General features: G+C 39.6%; 1 protein-coding gene across 2 annotated transcripts; it reads left to right on the top strand.

Moving 5' to 3' along the window:
• Positions 1-2323: 2323 nt before the first annotated feature.
• On the top strand, positions 2324-18684 carry scn2b (sodium channel, voltage-gated, type II, beta). 2 transcript variants are annotated; one of them, XM_034700898.1, is made up of 6 exons: positions 2324-2596; positions 11597-11757; positions 11859-12075; positions 12516-12708; positions 14350-14403; positions 14541-18684. In XM_034700898.1, exons 1-5 carry the CDS (start codon positions 2515-2517, stop codon positions 14357-14359), a joined length of 663 nt encoding a protein of 220 aa, XP_034556789.1. In that variant the 5' UTR covers positions 2324-2514; the 3' UTR covers positions 14360-14403; positions 14541-18684. The 2 variants fall into 2 exon arrangements, with proteins under 2 accessions (XP_034556789.1, XP_034556788.1); XM_034700897.1 differs by lacking the exon at positions 14350-14403 and having other exon boundaries at positions 2355-2596.
• Positions 18685-23266: the final 4582 nt, after the last annotated feature.

Here is a 23266-nt window from a genome sequence, read left to right as displayed (position 1 = left end):
CACATACACATACACACACACACACTAACACACAGTGAGTGTGTGTGTGTGTTTGGCTGAGTTCCTGGCCTGATGCTTAGTTTTTGCCTCAGCAGAATGATCCATAAATCATAACAGTGAAAAACATCAGCACCACTGGGCAGACGGCATACTGTTCCTTTAAGTATGAAATAACTTAACACATTGTAAATGCTGTTGAGAATTCAGCTTAATTTTGCAGTAATGGGGAGGTTATCGTGTTAAGTGAAACAACTATATTAGATACTGTAAATGGTACAATGGGATATCACCTTAGATTTTCAGATTGTCATATAAAGACGTAGCTGTGTCATACACAGTGTGTAAGCAAATGGGACAAATGTGTCCACCTTTTAGGCAAATACAGATTATTCCTGTGTGACCAAAAGTATAGTCCTCACAGATAAAATAATCATAATGATTGAACATAAATGGATGTAAAGCCTCTATAATGCTTTGACAATGAAAATGTTCTGTTATTTTGCTGTAGTCATCATAAATGCAGTCCACACAAATGCAGCCGGCCCACATCTGTCTCCTCTCCTCTCCTAATGGCTTGATGTTTTCAGACCACTCACTCAGTCCCTCTTGCCTCTCCACTTCCACCTCTTCCTGTATTGGTTAAAGAGCATCCTCCCTCTCTCACCCCTCCATTCTCTAATGCTCCTTCCTCACTTGACATCACTGCTTGTTGTGGAAGCTGAGCTGATCATTCTGCAGAGTAATTTAGGCCTCATGTATGCCTCGACGCAGAACCCTCACTCCCTTTAACCTCTCTCTTCGCCTGCTCCTCATGACCAAGCTTAAGTGGCCGTGGTTTGTGAGCTTGCTCAATCTGTGCCTCCATAAAAAAAAACAAATACAGTTAAACAGGCTAATAGTATGACTTCCAGTAAGTGTTGTTGCCTCAGATATTCCCAGTATCCCCTTCCTCTTCTGCCTCCCACCCAGGAAGGATAGATGGAGGAAGGGATTCAAGAAGGGAGGTTGGGGTAGTCTCTTCTTAATTTTTTGTTTGTCTGCACGGCAGCCTGGTTTCTCCCAATCAAGCCTCAGCATTCCTTTGATCCCTGAATTGCATTATTTTACTTATGTGTATATGTTTGCTCCTGTTTTCAGCAGACAGACAAAGCATTGCTGTTCTCACATAATATACATCTTCTTGAATGGGATCTAAGATGACATTTAGATGAACAAATGAATGACAAGCATAGAACAGCTTCAGTGCAATTTGACACCAATATTTTATGTCTCTGAAGTACTCAACATTAATGGGAGATATTTTATCCAGGCTTTTATTTCTAATCTCATTAATGGTTTTATATTATACTTTTAAACCTCCAAGGACGTGTTAAGTTTAGCTCAAACCCAAATGTATGAGCTGATAGTACAGCTGTATTTTTCATAAATGCATCATTCATCACCACTTATAGCCTGTGCCCACTATTTGTATTTGCTAGATTTAATGTTGTATTGTTTGTCAGCATTTCCACATTTGCTGTGTGTGAAAATCCTAGCATATCAGTTGTATGGTGCGCTTAGAATAAAGTTGTAGTTCTATTCACCTCAACTCAATTTTTTAGGCCAATATAGCACTTTTCATACGTGCAAGCATGCAGCCCAAAGTGCTTTACATAGGAACAGACAGACAGAAACATATGTATAATGAATGTTTTGTATTGTTTAAAACAGCAGCGGCCTCTGCAACAACATTGATTAACATATGTACAAACAAATCAGTGTTCCAAGGGTTGGGATTGTTATTGTTTTGGTATTTCAACAAGTTAAAGACAGGACAGAGATTGTTCAAAACTAGGACATATTAGAGTCCTAAAACTATCTGATGGGACAAGAAACATATTGCTTCCCAGTATGGTAACCCTAGTTTAGATGTAATTCCATATAGAGTTATACTGAGGGCTATGTTGCCAGTTTTTTAACTCTGAATATTGTTATCTGTGCATAGGGGCGCAGTGCAAAATGTATTGCCTTGTATGCCTCCATTCTCATGGGCCCCTCCTGTCTTCTATAGCTTTTCAGTAGGCTATATTATATTTGAGGGCCTTTTTTAACATGAGGGCCCTGCGCTCATCCTCCCTTTTCCACATAAATGCTAGCTGCAAAGAAAAAAGGAATTGTATATTCTGTTTCACATTGTTGCTCATTAGCCTGTGCCTCTCCTTGTCGTTTTATATTTTTACCTTAATTGCAGACCTTTATTGCATCCACATTGTATTACTAAGGAGACGTCGTCCATTGTATCTTACTATAGGCTACTTCCCTTACCGCCCGCCCAGCTCCATGCACACAACCCGATAACCATAAGATCAACCGTCATAGGGCTACAGACACTGCCAGCCATGTCCTGCCTCTAAAACAAAAACACTGTTTTTAGCATTTAAACGTACCCTGAGAGATCACATTTACTCTTTTTAGAAGTATTATTTTTTTAAGAGATAACAGCGTCGTTTTTCTAAAGCACAAGAAGAAGAGAAGATGTGTTCCCACGAGCAGAAGATGAGCTGTGGCGTTCAGCTGATGAGCGCGGCGCTGCTCGTGCTGCTGCTCTCGCTCTCCGGTAAGACGCAAAACAGCCAAACCGATCGATGCTATTGTACATTGATACACGAAAGCACTTCGATTATTGTGACCACACACTGCCCCATCTTCCTGCACGTTTTTCTTACATCCAGCTGTGTGTGCGCGTCAGAGAGAGGAAGATACCCATGCGTAATATGAGATAATGTCGAGTAATTGTTACTCCATCATTTCCCCTGTTGGCAAAACCGTCCATTAAAACAGAATGCTGTGTGTTTTCTCATCGCTCTAAGCCACACTGTTTTTATATATATATATATATATATATATATATATATATATATATATATATGTGTAAGTTCTCTGAGGACTAATTTCACCCTGTCGTATCCACCTCTGTTTACAGCTGAATTAGTGCTCCAGTGTGTCACAGCCTTTAAATAGGATAATGATGCACTATGTAAAAATAATTATTAACTTGATCTTCATGCAGGAGGATAGTTTACATTACAGTGGGTCTCTGTGAGTCAGTGCTGGGAATAATGGATCAAAATAAAGGCCTATGGTAAGGTGCTAACAATGTGCTGGTTACATTCATAGGCCTTGTATTCCTTGCCACACAAACAACCCTCCATATGGGGGTCGTCTGAAGAAGAGGTTGTATAAAACTGCACGCAACAGGTAGCAGACATGAAATCCAGGTTGTTTTATGTTAATCACAGAGAAAAAGGTAGATGCAACATCAAAGCAGGCCTCCAGAAGGTGTGACCCACATCTGATCAAACCAAGGCATCATTACCTCAACTGAATGTGAGCAACAAAACAGAAGGTCCCCCCCCAACAGATTAACAAACAAAAGCCATCCTGTGTTATGTAACAGACAGTATTCACTAGCTGCTGGGTACTTCAGCTGTACTGAAGCCAAAATTACTTAACTTCTTGTCAGTGAAAAAAGATTAATAATGAGCATGAGTAGGGCTACACTGAGAGCAAGAATATATGACATCTTCATGCTTAACCAGTAGAAAGGAGTATCACTTTCTCTGTAATGCAGAAAGAACCTTGGAGCAAGATTTCAAGAAAGTGTTTTTTTTTTTCAAACACTTCTAAAGATCTTCAGAAGTCCAGCGAGGGTCAAGCTGAATGTAAGTTGTGAATGTGAGTTTTTGTGTAATAGAATCCTGACAGACTGTCTCAAGCAGCTCTCTTGCTAAACATAACTAATAACCATTTTTATGAAGTTTTGACCATAGGGAAAGGGAACAGAGTATTCATATTGCTAAAAAAAAGGGTTGTACATCTAAACTGATCCCAAGGACTAGATTGTGTTTTAAGTGAGAGAGTGAGAGCTAAGAGGAGGATTGATCTGGAATTTGTATTCAAATTGACTTTTCGACTTCATGTCTCATCAATTACTGCAGTTCAGTGGTCTGGAACTTGCATGGGGATCTCACATCAATGTATTTTTAGATGTGTCAGCACCCTTTGCTTTTCACCTGTGCTGACTGAAAATAGATACTCAGAGGTGTATTGTTGTCGGGGGCTACACTGCAGTCTTCCTTTTTTTGTTTGTTTGTTTGTTGTTGTTTTTTTGAGGGGGGGGGTTGCAAACTATTGTTAATTGATAAATGGACGCTGGCCTGTTACATTGACACACCACTGATGATAATAATAATAATAATAATAATAATAATAATAATAATAATAATAATGATAATAATAATAATAATAATAATAATAATAATATCACAAAACATTTTGGACTCATTGTCTGACGCCAGGATTTTCAGTAGTATACCTCTCAAATTTAGCTCAAAGGGCAGTTTCCCATCAATGTTCTGCTCAACAATCAACGTTTTGGGTTTACTCAGCAGTCACAGCTACAGTAACAGCAGACAAACACTAGAGGCCAGCATCACCCTGGAAAAATATATATTACGTTTACTGTGTACCCAGTGGTGAGGCCTTCAAACAGGCTCAACATAAATCCTTAATAATTAGGCATTTATTATGAGATGCTTATCATTAAACAGACTTTGAGTTGCAGAAAAACAACATTTATAATTTTCCCTAAATGAAAACAGCTAGAAACTTGTGATTTGAAGAATCAGTATTAAAAAAAAAAACCAATGCAGTAAGTAAACATTTGATCTACCTGCTGGTCACTTGAGAGGAGTATCTTCATTTTACAGCGAGATGCTTATATTTGCTTTTTACCATACTCATTTGTTGGACAGTTACCTTAGAAATAACAACGTTCTTACATTTTACAGTACTGACCAATTAAGGTGAACTGAATCCTCCTTTAATATAATATTTTATAACATGGTTTATTTCTTAAGCTCCATAAACTGTTTAGATACTCAGTTTCTATGAGTTAAAATGTTAATTTTAAAACAGCTGAAAGCTCATAAAGCATTTTCTTTTAGGATTTTGATTTGTATTAATGTCATAATTCCAATATGTGATTTCATCCTTGGAAGATTGACTGTTATCCAATTGACAGAAATCACCTCTAAGTAACAATACGAATAAACAGACGTACTGTGTTGACAGGACAAAGCATGAGTGTTTGTAAAAGTTACAGATATCTCATAGCGTTTTTCCATGATTTGTTTTCTTTTTTTTGTGTTAATCTATATGTACATATGGGATATATTTAATTCATACCCTGTGAGTGACTTTTGAAAGCTTCAGTTTTATCTATTTTAAAGCAATCAGACTTTGTGACTCTATTGTGAAAGAGACACAGCTGTCAATAATACATAAGTAGGAAAGAGTGAAGGTGATGGCAGCATAGCAAGTACTGGAAGTACAATTTGACTCTTACTCAGTCCTGTCAATATTTTCCTTGTAGTGTGGTTTAAATGTGATGGTAAAAGAGGATCTACTGCAGTTATTATAATTAGACCAGAGCAGTGAAATTAGTTCAGTGCTCTAGATGACGCATCCTTCCTCTCTGTGCTAAGTGATTTATTTGTCTCATATACATAGCAGTGTTTACATATTACTCTAGTACAGTAACCTATCACACAATATGCTGCAGGCTGACAAAGCACAGGTCCTGTTAATTTCTTTAGAGGCTTCATAGACTGATAGCAATCTCGCCATGACCTAATCAGACAAAAGCTTTTCCAGCCAGCTCAATTCCTGGAACTGGTCTGAAAAAACAGACATATGTTGTGCTTCTGTTGTCAGCTGCATTGTATTGAGTAGCTAGGCACAGAGTGCTGCAGTGTGCAGGATGTAATGCGACACTCCTCACAGCAGGGGGCACTAGAGCTAGGCCAGCAGCAGCAGCAGCACATACCACAACTGAATCACAATTCAACAATACCAGAGCTCTATCAGTTCAAGGCAATGTGCCAGAGCCAATGTGTTATCCATAAAAGTCTGTAGACTTTACAGGATGTGTAAAATACTCCTATGAGGAAAAAGATTACATATTTTTCAAAATAAAATTTAAAAAAGAACTGCATCTCTGTCTTTTTCTGACTCACTGACCAAAAGCCGACTGCCCTACTCACCAGCTCACCCTCAAATTAGCATAAAATCATCTGAGACGCAACTGCAACTTGTCCGTATTAACACTTGTCTAACACAATCAAGAATTTAGATTCCAAGCATAGGGGTGGAAGTTGAGCACATCCCAAATGTATCCTCTAGTGAAAGTAGCTTGGTATCTAAGTATGTTTTTCACCAGAAAACAACCTGGCATCAGACGTGATGTAACTGACAACGGACTAACTCTTCACGATGCATCATCATTAAGACAGATGTTGCCCTGGGGATGTATCATGAATTTACAATCATTCCTGGTGAAAGTAGTGCAGAGGATCCAACCTTTGCACTGATGTGCAGGACGGATTTTCATATTGTTAGCTCTCTGGAGAGTTTGTTCCTTGAAGTACTTTCAGGGAGAGTCCCTAAGTCTTAATGCTTAAGTGTTGACACACTCAAAACCAGCATTAACCCCATTAAACCACTTAAGAACAGCACCTCTTTCACTCTACATGCAGTCCAAATTATCTTCACCCTAAAATAAGTCAAGGGTGATACCTTTTTTAAGACAGCACAGCTTAGGTCTAGCAAATGATTGTCATAAAAATAGAGCCCTAAGTCTTCTATTTTTTGAAACATCCTCCAAATACACAGCCAAAGACTTCTGTGCCCTTAAAGCAGCTTTGAATCTCCTTTAGAAGGGACCTTCAAAAGGATGCCGTTTGCAGATTTGTCAAACTGTGTCTTTAGTGGATTGGAGCTCTAAAACTCTTATCCATGCCACTCCAAAGACACCTAATTGAATTGAGATCCATAGGCAGGGGAGTTATTATTAAACGTGTATCCTAAATGATACAAGGATTTTAAACTTTTTTTTTTTTTTTTGCTCTACCTCATTAACAGTGTTGCTCAGAAGTTTTCTGTCACTTTGATCTTTTCGGTCACTTCGAATACAAGTTGACACACGTAAAGGTTCTCAGTATGTACTGGAATGAAAATGTGTAAACTTAGCGTTCTTTAAAAGGTTTGATTCCACAGAGATGTAAGAAATATCCAAAATTATCTCTTGGCCTGTATCTTCTTTCTTTACCCTTCACTAAGCCAGGCAGACAGAACTCAATTATTAACATAGCCTCCCTTTCATTAAATCATACTGTTACTGATGTGCATCTCTGTTTTGACTTGGATCATGTGCGTAAACCTAAAAAAGGTGGTCACGTACTGTAGAGTCGGATAAGAGGAATGGGGAGGGCACAGGAGTGATGATGTAACATGCCTACCTACGTTTTACCTTTTTTTTCTGCATTGACCTTGTGAAGGTAAACAGAACAATGGAGGGAGAGAGAAGGGAGGGAGAGACAGAACTGCTTGGAGTTTTTGGAAGTGGGAATGGGGGGATGGAAGGGAGAACTGTAATTTTAAGGCTAGCAGAGGGGGTTGAAGAGAAGAGGTACTCAGAAAAAGGCATGAGAGGAGGCAAGAGAGGTGAATAGAAATGGGAGAGGAAAAGAGGGAGGGGCAGAGGGAGGGAGGAGTCGCATGAGGCGGCTTCACTGCAGTATTTCATCTGTTAGCAGTTCTCTGTCTCTCTGCGAGTCGGCATCTGCCTCTCTTTCTCACTATCCACGGGGCTGCTGAGTCAGCAGGAGCCGGAATCAAACAGTTTCTCACACTGTATGTCTTTACGGGTCATAATCACAAAGGCATATATGTGTATGAAGTGCCTACGTGTGTATCAGTTGTGTGCAAGAGATGGCAATGTTTGCTTGAATGTGCTTGTATGAGCTGTGCGTACAGATAGGTCAGTATGCAGGGATGACATTGACATAGCACAGCTAGCATGCTTAGCTCACTGCTGACAATGCACACCTTTGGGGGGTTATGCGTGTGTGTGTTTAAAGAGAGAAGCAGGTGCCGCGTTGCATCACAAGCCACCTGACTGTGGTGAACTGAGCGCAGGGGAAAATTGGGTGTGCTTATATGTGTGAATTATACATATGGACGATGGGAGGAGATGTAAAAAGTGCATGGGTGAGTATGTGGGTGTATGTGTGTGTATGGTGCAGAGAGGCAGGCCTGTGGAGTGGTGCAGCAGCAGTGGGAAGGGAGCCAGAAACACCCGACTGCAGAGGAGAGAATGGTGCAGAGTCCCATCACACACACGCAACAAACACACGCACACAGACACATGCAGAGAGGGAGAGAGAGAAAGAGAGAGAGGCACAGATTCTGTCTGGGGAGTGTAAGCCCGTGCTGAGACATAATGTTAGAATGCAGGGGGAAACTTGAGAAAATAAATTATACTAACATCGTTTGAGTCACTTTATATCCAGTTACATGCTTCAATTCGCTTATGTTAAACTACTAATGCTTCCTAAAGTGTCTGAGTGGAGCAGTCTACGCAGCTATCTTCTAGCTTTCACAGTACATTTGAGATTGTGATCTCAAGATCTATAACGAAAAAGGCTTGCGTTCTCTTTAAGTGTTCCACAATAAAGAATGTATCATCCTGTCACTTCCCCTCATTTAACTACAAGGATTTCAATTATACTACCCATCCCTGATACAATTAAATAACAAATAAATATATCTAATAAATCTGCAAAAAAGATACCCGTTTTCTATCAGTGATATTGACTATGCCAGATTAAAGTGCCAAAATGACCATCCCGAGTTTAATCAAACTGTCTAACTAGTGATAACTTTGGTTCTACAAAGACCCAAGTGGTTCTACAAAGTTTGGCGATCAGCAGCGGCTCGAATGATCGGCACCGGGAGTAATATTTTCAATGTTTCTGCAAGTGTAAAGTCCAAGGCAAATGCAACAGTGGAAAGAAAGAAACTTTCTGCAAATAGCTGAAATAACTGCATACAGCAGAACAGCAAACGCTCCAAATACACAAATGATGCAAAGCAAAAAAAACTATAAAATCAGGAAACATCTGCACTAGTAAAACGTGCAGCAGACTTTTAAAAGGAAGTGCTCCAGGTCCTTAGAGGCACCAAGTGACACAGCTTTATTTTTGACAGGACAGAGAAAATACCAGACATTTAAGTTGTTTGGCCCAGGCAGATGGCTGTATAGCATGAGTCTGGTTCTGCACAAGGTTTCTGCCTGTTGTTCCTTGATGCTGTAATTTGCTAAATGCTGCAAAGCGCTCTACTCATGGTGAATTAAGATGAGATAAGACAGAGTCCTGCTTATAAAATGAGATCCCATCTTATCCTGTCTTGATGTTGAGTTTTTGTTAATAATATAACGTAAAATGTTGTCTCGACATGCTCTGTTTGTACAGCGTCTTGAGAAAAAAATTGTAATTTGGCTAGCTGTGCAGCTAACTGGAGCTTCGTAGACAACATGCCCGAGTTCCAAGAGGCTGACACCGGGCAGAGTTGGCTAATTGTATAGCTAGCTGGGCGGCTAACTTGGGTCCAACTCCAATTCAAGTGGAATTTTTGCTGGGTTCAGCTCAAAGCATCTTGAGCTGCTTTCTCTCAAACGTCTCAGGTTTGCAGAGATGGAGAGATCGTTGTGCCAGACATCCCTATACTTCTCTTCCACTCCCACAGTGCATTGGTTATCTCTAGTGTCTGAGTCCACAATGGAACATCATGTTGGACTGGTTATAGAAACTGTTATATTTCCCAAGGAACAAATCATGCCCAGGGCCATCAGTTCAATTCCCTGGCAGTTTGAAGTCCCAAACATTAGCATCACACAACACACTTGCATGGGTATTCCAGGACCAACTGGCCAAAGAGGTCGCATCAGTCCAGATCTCTTGTACACCTGCTCACTCTCTCCCTCTACCTGACACAACTTTATTTAGATAGGCGTGAAGTGGATAGGGGAAGTGCCTGTTTGACAACAAAACACTGTATACAACTTAAGCACACAAACAACCTTTATAGCTTAATCCCTAACAACCTGTTTTAATGTAAGTTACTGTAGTTCAGAACAAAATGGCGTCTAATAATGTCTTGCTGAGGGTATAACTGTGTTGGTGCCTGGTGCCATATCTTATAACAGTTTTTGAGAAAATATCCCTACCCAGCTAAAACCATTCAGTCTCAGATGCTCAGTGCCTGTTTTTAGCTAGTGTGTGAGCTAAAGCTTACGTACTAAAGCTACATGAGCTAAAGCTAACGTACTACGCCAATGATGGTGCAAGCTAAAGCTAGTATATTTGTTCAAGCATACACTCATAACAGTAGCCAGGGAGTTTGATTATTTAGATAATGCTAATGTTAGCCAAATTAAACTATTATTGTAGCTCTACAGTGGTGAGTGCTGTGTTTTATTGTCAGATGGCTGTTTCTTGAAATAGTATTTCTAAAAACGAAGACAAGGCGCTGTACAAGAGATGTGATTTCATTGTTTGTTTAGTGACTGATCCGTTGGTACCCATTGACTGTATTTTTTTTTTATTTTTAGAAAAATTCAAATAACAGGACATCATTTAAAAAAGATTATGCTGGAATTTTTACAAATGTATCTGTCTGTACGACATACAAGAAGAAGCTCTTTTGCCTTTTTCTGACTTTCAGTACTGTATTGACTCTACATATATCAGGAAAACACAACACAAAAAAGCAGTTGTCATTGGGTGGATCTGATACATGGTGGATGGAAGTACATTTCTTTCCAGTCCCAACTGCTACTGAAAATAAAATAGTGGCTCACAGATTCATCTGGCTTTCAGTCAAGGGAAACCATGTTCAAGGCAAATAAAACAAATCCATTGCTACCACTTATCAAGCTTCAATTCTAAGTTTTGATTTAGACTTTTAAAGCTCTTGTTTCCACATGGATGTAACCCTCTCTATTACATCCAACAAAAGGATTCGTACCACTCAAAAATAAATGAGTACAATAAATAACTGAAGGATTTCAAATGCCTCTTGTACAATATGCTGTATATGCTTCTGCTGATTGAACAAAGATAATATGAAACACCATTTTCTATGTGCTGGCTGTGTTTTAAACAAATGCTCTTAGACTGTTGGGTTAATTGCTGGTATATTGCTTGATCCACATCCCTTTTGTTGGATTGATCACTTTTAAATCTGTTCCCTGAGTTTCGACATTTACATCAAATGACTGTCAGCCTGGAAGGCAGCATTCTCAAACAAAGTGCAGAGGACGGAGTCAGCAGTAACGTTGAAACCCACATCCTCACTACACACTGAAACAGCTGACATACTGCACTTTTAAGTCAGTCGGTGTTCTGTGAAATTTCTGTTTGATTTGCAGTATGTTAGGTTAAACATGGAGACCCTACATTTACCGGCTTGCAGAATTTGCAATTCATAAAGATGTGAGATCATATTTGAGTTATATAAATTCCTGTACCAAAATGTGTGAATGATTTTTTTGATAATAGACATTTACATATCTTTTAGTCTATCTGTTCATGTCTCCATTTGTTAAAAATACAAATACAAAAATGAAGAGTCAATCTGTTTCCATATTTACAGCTCTGATATTCTATTGTTTTGGTCTGAACTTGGCTAACACTGATGTTATTTTCATTCACAGGTTGCTCAAGCATGGATGTGCTGGTGTCCAGTAAAATCAATGCTCTCAATGGAACAACTGTCAAAATCCCCTGCACTTTCACGTCCTGCTATAAGATAGATGCTACAAAGTTTTCCATGAACTGGACCTACCAAAAAACAATTAATGACACAGAAGAAATGGTAGGATGACTTATTATTATTCTCAGCAGCTAGCGTTAAAATCTGAACCCTCATAAACTCTGTCTCTCTTTCATTCTTTCTCTCTCTCTCTTCATTCATAGTTTATAAAATATGATAAGAAAAAAGGAATGGTGCCTCTGCGCTCAGACTTCTTCGGAGACAGGGTCAAGTTTGCTGGGCTCCTGGAGAAGAATGATCTGTCAATCACCCTGTCAGATGTCCAGCTGGAGGATGAGGGGTTTTACACCTGCTATGTGATAAACCCTCCAGACCGCATCCACGGACGTGGTGTCATAGAACTTATAGTTGTTACAGAACGTAAGAAATTAACCTTAATGTCAAGAAATACAATCAACTGTTTGTTCATGAAGCCCAAACCCTTCACTTTAAGTTGCACTGACTTTTTTATAGCTCAAGTTAGCATATACTAAAATCTCTGACACTGTAATATAAGGATAAATGTTGTACAATCAAATACAGCTTTCTGTTTGTTTGACTGTGTGTGAGCTTCCTGGAGTGTGAGCATCTACTGGTGATGAGTCAGCTTTTCAATTAATAATGACCAACAAGAGCTTGAACTTAGTTCTCAGCATCATTTTTGCACTGGCATGCACACAAACTCCCGTATGAGGCTAACTCAGCAGCACTTTCTTTCTTTCCACTCTGTTTAATCATCCCAGCAGAGCTTTTAGCCGGCGTTGCGTTTGTCTCCATCTTTTGGTTACAAACTATTTAACCCTATCCTCTCCTGTCCTCAGTTCCCCCTCCCAGAGATTCAACCATCGCAGTTGCAATTGGAGCATCAGTGGGCGGAGCGTTAGCTCTGCTGATCCTTTCCATGGTAGTAGTGAAATGTCTCCGTCGACACCAGAAGCCAGAACTGATTTCAGAGGAGAAGATGGAGGAGGAGGGAAAGCTGGACGCTGAAGGTGTTGCAGAGGAGGGAACCAAGTAAGAAATCTCACCGTAGCATCCTCAAGCTGAACCTGTCACTAGCAGGAAGATCAAAATGTGGCTAATGTGTTGCCACTCATTTTTTAATGGAACAAGCTGATTTTTATGGCTGTGTTCTAGCTGTGTTTCAGCTCAAGCAGAATCTACTCCCCCAGCATAAACTGATGTTTTTTTAAATTGTAATGCTGGATAGGATATGTCATCACTGGGTGCCAGTTGTAAACAGACATGCGCCACTGTTTCCCTCAGATGTTATGTCACTGTTGACCCATTTTCTCATACTAAATAAGTGGATTAAAAAGACCAGTTAGCCATAACATTATGACTACTGACAGGAACACTGACTATCTCTTTACAGTGCCGTTTGTCAGTGAGTGAGATATGTTTAACAGCAGGTTAATATTTTTTTTCTTGAACTTGTTCTTGACGGAGTGTCGGAACGAGTGTAAGGATACGAGTGACTTTGACAAGGGCCAAATTGTGATGGCTAGACAACTGGGTCAGAGCATCTCCAAAGCTGCAGCTCTTGGGGTGTTCCTGGTCAGCATGGGTCAGTAGCTTATAAAAGTGGTCCAAGGAAACAAAACTGATGAACCAGCAACAACGTTAGGGACGGCAAAAGCTCACTGATGTGTGTCTCTATGTGTGTATGTGCTCAAAATGCTGAAAAATTGAATGCTGGTTTTGATAGAAAGGTGTCAGACTTCTGCAGACCGCTCAGGGTGCCTATGCTGACACCTATCCACCTTGGAAGCACCTTCATGACATAAACATGTGATTCTCTAAACTGGATCATGTGAGCAAGAAAGTGGCCTGGAGGAACACAACAAATTCAAGGTGTTAACTTGGTCTCCGAATCCTCAAGATCTCAAACCAATTTAGCATCTGTGCTACAATCAAGTCTGATCCTTGGAGATTGAAGGATCTGCTGCTAATGTCTTGGTGCAAGATACCATATCACACCTTCAGGTCTAGTGGAGTCCATGTCTTATCAGGTCAGGACTGCTATGGCCCTGAATTGAGGAGAGAAGAGACACAGTATAAGGCGGTGGTCATGATGTTATGGCTGATAGGTGTATGGCTCAAGCTAGTAGAGCAGCAGCAACAATCTATGAGTAATAGTAGGCATACCACTTTAAAAGTGGTATATAGTGTGATTTGATTTTTAACCCTTGAAGCCCATATTAGCCCATATACAGTTACAACAACAATACTAGTCCTCAGAACATCAGTTCTAAAGCCTTGACCACCAGCCACAGGGCTTAAGTTCATACTTTTGTAACTGTGTTTCAGTGCCTATTTCAAGATCTTAACATGCAAATAGCATGTGTTCTCAGTCCAAAACACATCCTTTCATTACTACCACTAAATGCTTGGATACTATGAAACTAAACAAGATCTGTTCATGTGTAACATATGCCTCAAGTGTATTTTGATAGTTGAAATATGGGTTTGTTCAAAGATTTGATCCCCTTTAAATCCTGGACAGTTTCTATTCAAAACACTAACTGTAATAAAAACAACACAACACACACCACCATTCTAAAATTGGATTACTAACCTCAAACCTTCTCTATTTATTGACCAAAAGCTACCTTCCTGTTGTGTTATCGGACATTTCTTCTTTTATATTTATAGACAACCATAGCTGGGTCATGTGATTGTGGAGCCCTCACCCAAACACCTCACCTGGTATGTGCATGCTCACTCTAACTGTCGGGTGTTGTAAAGATAACTGAGCAAAACGTGTGTGTGCAAAAGTGTAAATTTTATTATGTGCTGTGCCAACTTTAATGTTTGTCATTTTGTCTTTCTTTCTTTTCTTCCAGACATGCCCACCCCCTTCCTGGAGATCTATCGTAACCACAGCTTGAATCAACACGCACCGAAACTTCCATCCATTCTGCATGTGCGTGTGAGTGTGTCAGTGTACCGAATGTTTCTATGTATGTGTGGGTGTTTCTATATGTCTGTATGAGGTGTGTTGTTTTTTTCTTGAAATAAGCCAGGGAACCTTGTTCTGCAACCCAACCATTAAATACATTATGTATTGAAAACTGAAATAACAATGAAAATTTTATTAAATTATTTCTTATGGTGAAAATGGCATTGTCATAGCAAACTAGGGCTGGGCAATATGACCCCAAATTTCTATAACACTATAGTTTGATCATGGAAGAAACCTGAATAAATACAGAATTTAATAATAAATATTAAATCTTCAGCTGCATATAGTTTCTTTTTTTAATGAAGTCACTAATAATAAAGTTAACGGTAACTATGAGGGCAAATTTTCAAACTAACATTCTGTTAGGCAGAAGCTTATTTCACACTATATATAACACTCTGTCTGAACACCTTTTTTATGACCTTCAATTGTGCTGATTCCTCCTGTGTTGTACATTTATTGCAGTCTACTTATGGGGTTTCGTTAAAATTGCTATTGTCAGTTGTCATTGGCAACATACTGTATGATAGCAGGTCCCTCCGAGATTGTGGACAGCTTTCTGCTAGGACCTCTCTATAGAACCAAGTCGAGCATTAACGCAATAGCACATCGCTTTGGTCACATATGAGCTGTATTGCATGGCTAATTTTAGAAAAACATTGAGAGTGAACCACTGTAGGCAAAGTGTAATGTATGTTGGAAGCTAATTAGCTGCATGTCAGGTTTTACATCAAATCTAACCTAACATTTTGCGGAGCACAGTAAAGATCTGAAAACTGGAACATATAATGATTATCCGGCAGGCTATGATGCTTAAGTGTGTCTTCAGTCAATGAGAGAAGCACCTCACTACTAACTTCAAAAGCCAGGGACTGTCAGGTACAATGCACTATTCTTTTTGACAATGATGTCATGTCATACTTTCATAGTTTCCTTTACAAAGGCCTATTTCCACTGCAAACACAATTTTTCAGACGTAACCAAGCTATTTTGGTGCCTAGACCCAACAAAATGGCGACCATTTCATCCCATTAACTAATTATATTTATTATTATTATTAATAAGATGAAGATGGGACTCTCCAACTGTCACAGTTTGTATGTTACTAACTGTTGGGGATTGCATCATCTGGCCCACTGGCCTGGTTGGCTTTTGGGTTCAACTGCTCAACCAGCAGTTTAATGGAATGATGAGTGTTTATTTTACAACATTGCCTTAAATCCATGTCTTTCAGCTTCCCGCATGGGCACCATGTCTTAACATAAGTTGATGCACTAAAAGTGCATATGTAATGTACTTCCACCACTGGCTTTTCTTATCTGAAAGGACAGTAATTGTCAGTGACTTAACCAAATCATGTCTCAATGTTGCCTACTCGTGTTCAAGCATCGTAAACATTCCTCAAACTTATTTGAGGACTTTCTTCCCAGCTTACATTTTACTTGTAATAATATGAAGGGCACAGATTTTGTCAATCATTAAAAAACAGTTCTTTCAAGTGTCGCCAAGCCATGACAGTGGCTGTGTCCAATCCATAGATTTTACAATATTGCCCTCCAGAAAGACTTTTTTCAAGAGAGAAACAGTAAAATATTTAACGTGTTCTGTACATGGCATGGATTTAACAAGAGAACCAACAACAATGAAGATTGATAGGAATAACCAACAATAAGCTAAGAAAATGTCACACATAGCCACTGAGACAGTAAGCCAGTGCTGACGATACGAGGACCCTAAAACTGTAGCAGCTTAATGAAAGTTATAATTTCAATCATCATTCAAATCAGTGCTTCTCCTAAAACAAGTCAACATGTTTTCATCTGCCTTTACTCCTTTATTCACTTCTTATGTTGTCAGCAATGTGTCTTTTTTAATGTAAAGAGAGAGTGGTAGACTCTGTTTTTTATTGGTCAGTAAGTGATGTATTTTCAATTGCTCTGGTAAAGATGCAGGGAGTTGTATTTTTTTTCTAACCACCTGAGCTGACTTTAAAGCCGAAAATTAACTCTGTCAAAACCCTGTATTTTTTCCCCTGAATACAGGGGTATGTTAGATAGAATTAAGTAAACAAAGGAAAGTGGCTAGTGTTGGTGTTGAGATTTCTTATCAGAGTTCTATATCTCTATAAAACCAAAAAGCTAACACGTGATCAGAACTATATGATAATGAATAAAGCAAAGGTAGTTTTTGTTGAGTAAATGGCTGTCAGACTCAATCAAAAACAACCAGGAGTGACACATGAGCTGCACCCAAAATCACAAAGTCCCAGCTGGTGTCACCAGAAAATTAAAAATGCCCACACTGAAGACTTAATTTTAACTAACAGTTGTCACTAGCAGGTAGATTTTTTTCTTCGTTGGCCAATGAAGCATGTTCACTGTATTATGGTGCCATGAATGCATGTCAAATGGTACAGTAGCATATCAGAAATAAAGAAAGTAACTTATTTTCATTTATTTCACCACAAAAACTTGAGTCAAAGTATGCTTACGTTTTTACTATATTAAGGTACTGGGTTGCACCATTTTTCAGGAATTATTATAATTGGATATCAGTTGATATATGCATGTATGTTTATCGCTTGCATCACTCTGAGGGGTATGTGGACTCACTTTGAAAAGTGTTGTCTTTCCTCTATAAAATTGAAGATATATAATTTTAAAAAAGCCTTCAAAACACTTTTCTAAAAGTATTTTTACTCAAACTTGAAAAGTTCTGTATCAAGATTTTAAATATAATGAGGCAGTGAACCTCATTGCACAAAGATTCTTAGTGTGTATTTTAAAACAGACAGAATATATATATATATAAATATATATATGTAGAAGAAAGTTATTAGCTCTTAAAAGTTACACCATAGATCTGGGTCCAAAGTTATGCCTTTACCTCAACAGTTGCGTTTAAAACTGTACATACTGTTTTGCACATTGACACATTTATACCAATTGTGGTTTGATCATAGTGGAGAGCATGTGAACGTAATGGAACTGTGGAAAACATAAAGCTCACTTTATTACAATGGTATATTAGAATGTTGGGTTGTTGTAATAGAAACATGGCATGGTGATTGTATGGTGAAATGGAAAATGTATCTGTGGTGCATTCTTTTTGTATTTTCTTTTCTTCTTTTTCAATAAAGCACCCTAAACGTAAGGAACAGAACTCTTTATAGAATACCTAATCACTGTTTTATTATCATTTTACAGGTTTCAGCATGTGAGCATTGTTAATTTCAGAATGTTCTATGTTATTTTACCCATGTTGGTGTAGCTGTGTCAAAAACTGGTGTCTCTATGGTACTTGTAATGCATCAGTCCGGTAAACTGTGTTATTCATTTCCAAGAGTGCGCTTAGTGCTTCCGAATCTGGTAGCTTGGTCAATCCTGGTTTCTGACATTGCTAAACAAACCAACAGTATACAAATAATTTGTTTTCTATCATTGTGGGTTAATAACTGAGTGATTTCCTTAACTATCAAAAGCACAGCTTTGCTATCAGAGTAATATTATGTATACAATTGTGTGTTTCTATGTGATTATCAAGACACCAGATAGTCTGTCATAGTGTGGAGAACAATGTGACAGTGATTAAATGGTTGATGGTTGAGATTCTAGTTCTGTCACAGTTCCTTGTTCTTTGTGTGACCATATATGTTAAAGATTATGAGTTTGGGTGCTTCACAAATAAGGTGATGCTACAGGTCAACATTTGGGCAAAAGTTAAATGCAGTTTTTTACCAAGATGGTTTTGCTGGCAATATGAAGTCACATACATTCCATTTTTTATAGATCTTATATCTCAATCAGGAATAATCAAACACATAGACTATGATGCTAAAACAAGTAACTGACAATATCATTGTCAATATCATCCATCTCTGGCTATGAGTTTGCCCTGAATAGTTGCTCTTGTTTCACTTTAAATGTTAGTGACACCAAACTAATGCTTGCACTGTGCTGCCTCTTAACAAGCAGCTGTCATTACAATATGTTTTTTGAATAAAGATTATTTAGGAACATGTCACAGTTCGCTGTACTGTCTTTTCTATACATTCGTTTATGTATCGGGTTTGCTGCATATTCCGTTAAAGGATGCCTGGGGCTAGAGCAAGCGGCAACCTCCGGTCTCAAAATATGAAGCCCATGCGGAAGTGTTCTGAACTGCAGTTCATTGAGCGTCCACTTGAGGCTGGCTGCAGAAACACTGGAAACCACATATACACCCATTCAAAAAAAGACAATCTTTGCAGCATTAATAAACATGTTTACAGCCTGGTTCAAAAAACAGCTTTGGTCTGAATTGCTAATTTCTCTTTCGGCACACACTGTACAGGGGGGAATTTTTTTTATAACTCAACAGTTCAGAAGCTATTAAGATTATGAGTTTTGCCCATTTAAGGACATGACTGAGTTGATTGACAGGCTGGAACACTGTAGCTGTTGGCGAGGAGGCTCAAAGCCTGCCTCTTTACCTCACACTAGCTCGACAGAAGTTAGGCAGCATTTCCAATATGGCCTCCACCTACAATTTGCTTCATTATACAGTCTATGGGCTGGAGCCAGTCCATCACAGGGCTTACACCTGTAGACAGACAACCATTTACAACTGCAAGATAACTGTATTATCTTTTAACAGTGAAGCTGAAAAAAGTAGAGTTAACTACATGCCACAGCACTTGAAGACCAGTACAATGGTGGCTGTTTGATTAACACTATACTTTCTGCAAGGGATACTTCCTATATTATAATGACAAAGTGGCACAGAAGGACACGCAATCTGCAGTGGCCATACGAATGAAGGATCTCCATTAGGAGAAAGATGCTGCAAATGCTCAAATAAGTCAATTTCAGAAACACATCCATAAGTTTGAAATGAGCACAACGAAACCATGCTGAACATAAAAAATTAATCTGCAAAAAGCTAAAACAACTGCATAAAAAGCAAACACACTACAAATACACAAACAATGCAAATCGAACACACACAAGATCAAAGAACAACTGCAAATGAAAAGTGCTATACAACTAAACAGCAGTGGTGCTCCAGGCCTATAAGGGTGCTCTGTAAAACAGCTTGTTATTGATGGGACAGAGACAAAAGCAGACACTGAATTCATTGATTATGTGCAATCTCTACTGTGTAAAAACACTATTTGATATGCACTTTAACAAGACACTCACAACTTTAATTGAGAAATAGTTTCTGATGAGCAGAGAGCCTTGCTAAAAAGCCTGGTTTATGGTTTATGGTTTATGGTTTATGCTTCTGCATCAAATTGCCGCCATAGCCTACACTGTAGGTCCGTGTATCCATGTTCCTACACTGAGGCATAGGTGAGTAGCCTGCTCTGCTTTTCCTTGAATACATATCTACGAGTCCAACCGTAATTGGTCCAATAGAAAGCAAAGTATTTCCTACATTAACAACATTTCCGGAATCACTGTACAACAACAATTCAGCAAGTTGTAATCTTTGTAACAATTGTTGTATGATCAATAGCAACATTTATCACATCCAACTTAACATGATACGCCCAGAGTTGTCATAGATCTCTGTGCACAAACAAGCAGAAAACTCGGCCAGACCGGGAAGTGGCGATCTGACCAGTATGGAAATCACACTGCTTACAAGCATGTATTGCAGAGCAACACGGACACTTCAATGACAAGAGCATAGGGCTCACAATGGCATTGGCATAGAGTCAACTCAGAGGTATAAACCAGGCTTTAGTTTGTTACTGTTCTTAGTTAGCCATGAAGCTAGCAGTACTATTACATGGATACCCAATGTCAGGCTCTGAGTCCAAGGGTGTGTTGGTGATAACTTTTCTTAGCCCCTGGTATATAGCATTGGAAATGAAAGGGGCATAGTTTAACAGCAGAGGGTAATGTTACAGTTACTGTATATCCAAGAGATTTACAGCAAATGGTTTTGAACTCTGACAGCTGGGATGACTAAGGCACTGTGGAGATGGGAGAGAAGGTCTCTGGGGTCTAATGGGAACAGCCCTGTTATGTCTGAAGCCAAACTTGGCAATAACTCCACTGAGCTGCTGAGTGCAGCTTCCTCCAGCGATGGACCTCAGTTAGTTGCTCAGCTGGCAGTACAACTAGCCTTAAATCAAAGAGTAGCTTTAATTTGGCTATGAAGCTCTATTGGCTGCGCAGTTGGCGCTCGCTATAAGTATCATGCAGCAGTCCAACAGCTAAATTCCGCCAGATCCATGTTCTGGCGGAAAACCGTTGATTCAGTAATTACTGCAGGGAATCCGCTGTCTCGTGACTCTGGCTGTCCTACTCCTTGCTGCATTCTGAAAACACTGTCAGTGGGTGCTGATGGATGAGAGAGCACAAAGTCAAAGTGAAGCAGGAGCAGAGATGGACTGGACACAGATCTGTTGGAAGTCCTGGGTCACAGACTTCTCACTCCTCTACAATCTGCACCATGTCTTCGCAATTACCAATGTCAGAACCAGGGTTAGATTATTTTGGCAACAGCACATTAAAGCTTTTCCCTGATATCTAGCTATGCCAACTTCTCATTGAAACAAGTCTGCTTGTGTCTGTCCCATCAATAACAATGCTGTGTCAATGAACGCCCCCACAAGCATGGAGCACTTCCGTTGTGGAGTCTGGATTTGCAGAGTTCGTCCATTGCAGGTGTTTTCTCTTCTGTAGTTTTGACTTTGCATTGTTTGTGTATTTGCAGCGAGTTTGTTGTTAATGCAGTTTGTCATGTTATTGCAGTGCGTTCCTTTCTCAGTTGCAGTGACTGACTATGCTTTTTTTATTTCCCGATGGTGATTGTTCAGGCCGGTGTTCACTGTCAGCCATTGTTCGCCAGTGAACCCCTTTGGAGAATGTGTCATGACAGTGTCACCTACACAGAGCAGTCATTCTAGTTGCTTATTTCTGTTTGTTTTGAGCCACAATTACTTAAGAAGCTTTAGCTGCTGTGCATTTTTTTATGGTTTAATGAACATTTTCCAATTCAACTTTCTGAGCACAGGATTTTTAATAAAATAGTTGCAACTGTGGTGAGCGCTCTTTGCTATCTTACAAAAAATCTCTGGATTACTGAAGTTCCTACTAAGCATTGGAACTCAATTGGGAACTCATGAAAGCACTCCAAGTTGCTTAGCTCCTAAACAGTCAAGCGATCGAGCACAGAAATTATAAAAGGTAAGTTACACATGTTACTTTGGCTGCTGCTCTAACGTCACAACACTGTTCAAAAGCTGCTAAAGACTAATGGATACTGTCCAGGGTCAATATACTAAATTTCCTCCAGATGAAGATCAATCATTTCTATCTGATCTTATATAGTTTTGCTAACCGCAAATGTTTATTAAATGCATTGCAGGTAAGTCTGTTGATAGAAATGTTGACTTTCAGCTAGCTAACATTGTGTTAACCTTGTTTGGTTTGCAGATGATCCTTAAGTCACTTTGCTCAGCTCCAACTTTGCACCTCCACTGCATCAGCTCAGTGAAATGTAAAGATTCTGAACATGGCCTGAGACACATTTAACCTAAAATGATTCTTGCAAACTGAAAATTTGTGAAGATTTAAGGCACAGAGTGAAACAAATGCTCTCCACTGCCTGTCCTAAAATATGCGACCAAAATGGATATTCATATTTACACCAACAACGTAAACTTACACATATCCAACCCCTTTTTGTATTTAGCTTTAAACATTACCACCTCAAGTTTTCACACATCTGTGTCTCATACAAGATCCAACAAAATCACATGCTACCCTTGTGCCATCCGACAGCAAACCATGAGACCATGTAAAGCCTGGATAAAACTGAGTTCTTTTAAACACAAAGTCCCCACCAGTAGGCTGGCCGCATGTTCTGCACAGGTTTTACTACATGTCTGCACTGAAGTCCTGATCAAACAATTCTAACTTTAAAAGCCGTGTGTGATTCTGTGCATGTGTGAGATCTGCATGTACCGCAGACCTGCTCTTAACTTTAAACAGGACTCACCTTCTGATGGTCTGCTTGATCCCCCACAGATGGATGCATGGATGGTTAGACAACTGGAGCACAGGACTGCGGGGAGAAGACAGACGACAAAAAAGAGAAAATGGAAGACAAGAACGGAGAGTCACAGGCATGCATGGTTTGAAGGCAGGTAAAAAGAAAGTAAAAAAAGAGAACTTGTGTTGAAGAAAACAGATTGACCTGCTCAGCTGAAAAAGAGGAAGGGGAGATGAAAACCAAAGGTAGAGAGAGGCCCAGCCAACTTGTCCTCCTCCATTCGGGACGATTTCTGAAGTGTGCTCACTCAACGGCTGGTGCAAAGACAGAGGCAGAGAGAGAGAGAGAGGGAGGGAAAGAGAGAGATGGAGGGGGGGGGGGGGGGGGGGGGTAGAACAGGTCGCAGTATAGGGTGAGTAGAAGGTTAATGAGAGTGGGAGGTGGGAGAAAATGAAGGTATGAAGAGAGAGAAAGGAGAGCTCAGAGTCTCTCAGAAGCTGTGTTTGGACCGGCTCAGCTATGTGACTTCACTGCAGCATTTCACTGCTTTGGCCGTCCCAGAAACAGATCCTCCACTCCCTCCCTCCCTTCTTCCCTCCCTCCCTCCCTCCCTCCCTC

Source organism: Notolabrus celidotus, chromosome 14 (assembly GCF_009762535.1).
Source record: "Notolabrus celidotus isolate fNotCel1 chromosome 14, fNotCel1.pri, whole genome shotgun sequence".
NCBI classification, from domain to species: domain Eukaryota; kingdom Metazoa; phylum Chordata; class Actinopteri; order Labriformes; family Labridae; genus Notolabrus; species Notolabrus celidotus.
Note: the sequence above shows the minus strand (reverse complement) of the source record. Positions and strands in the feature narration are given on the sequence as shown.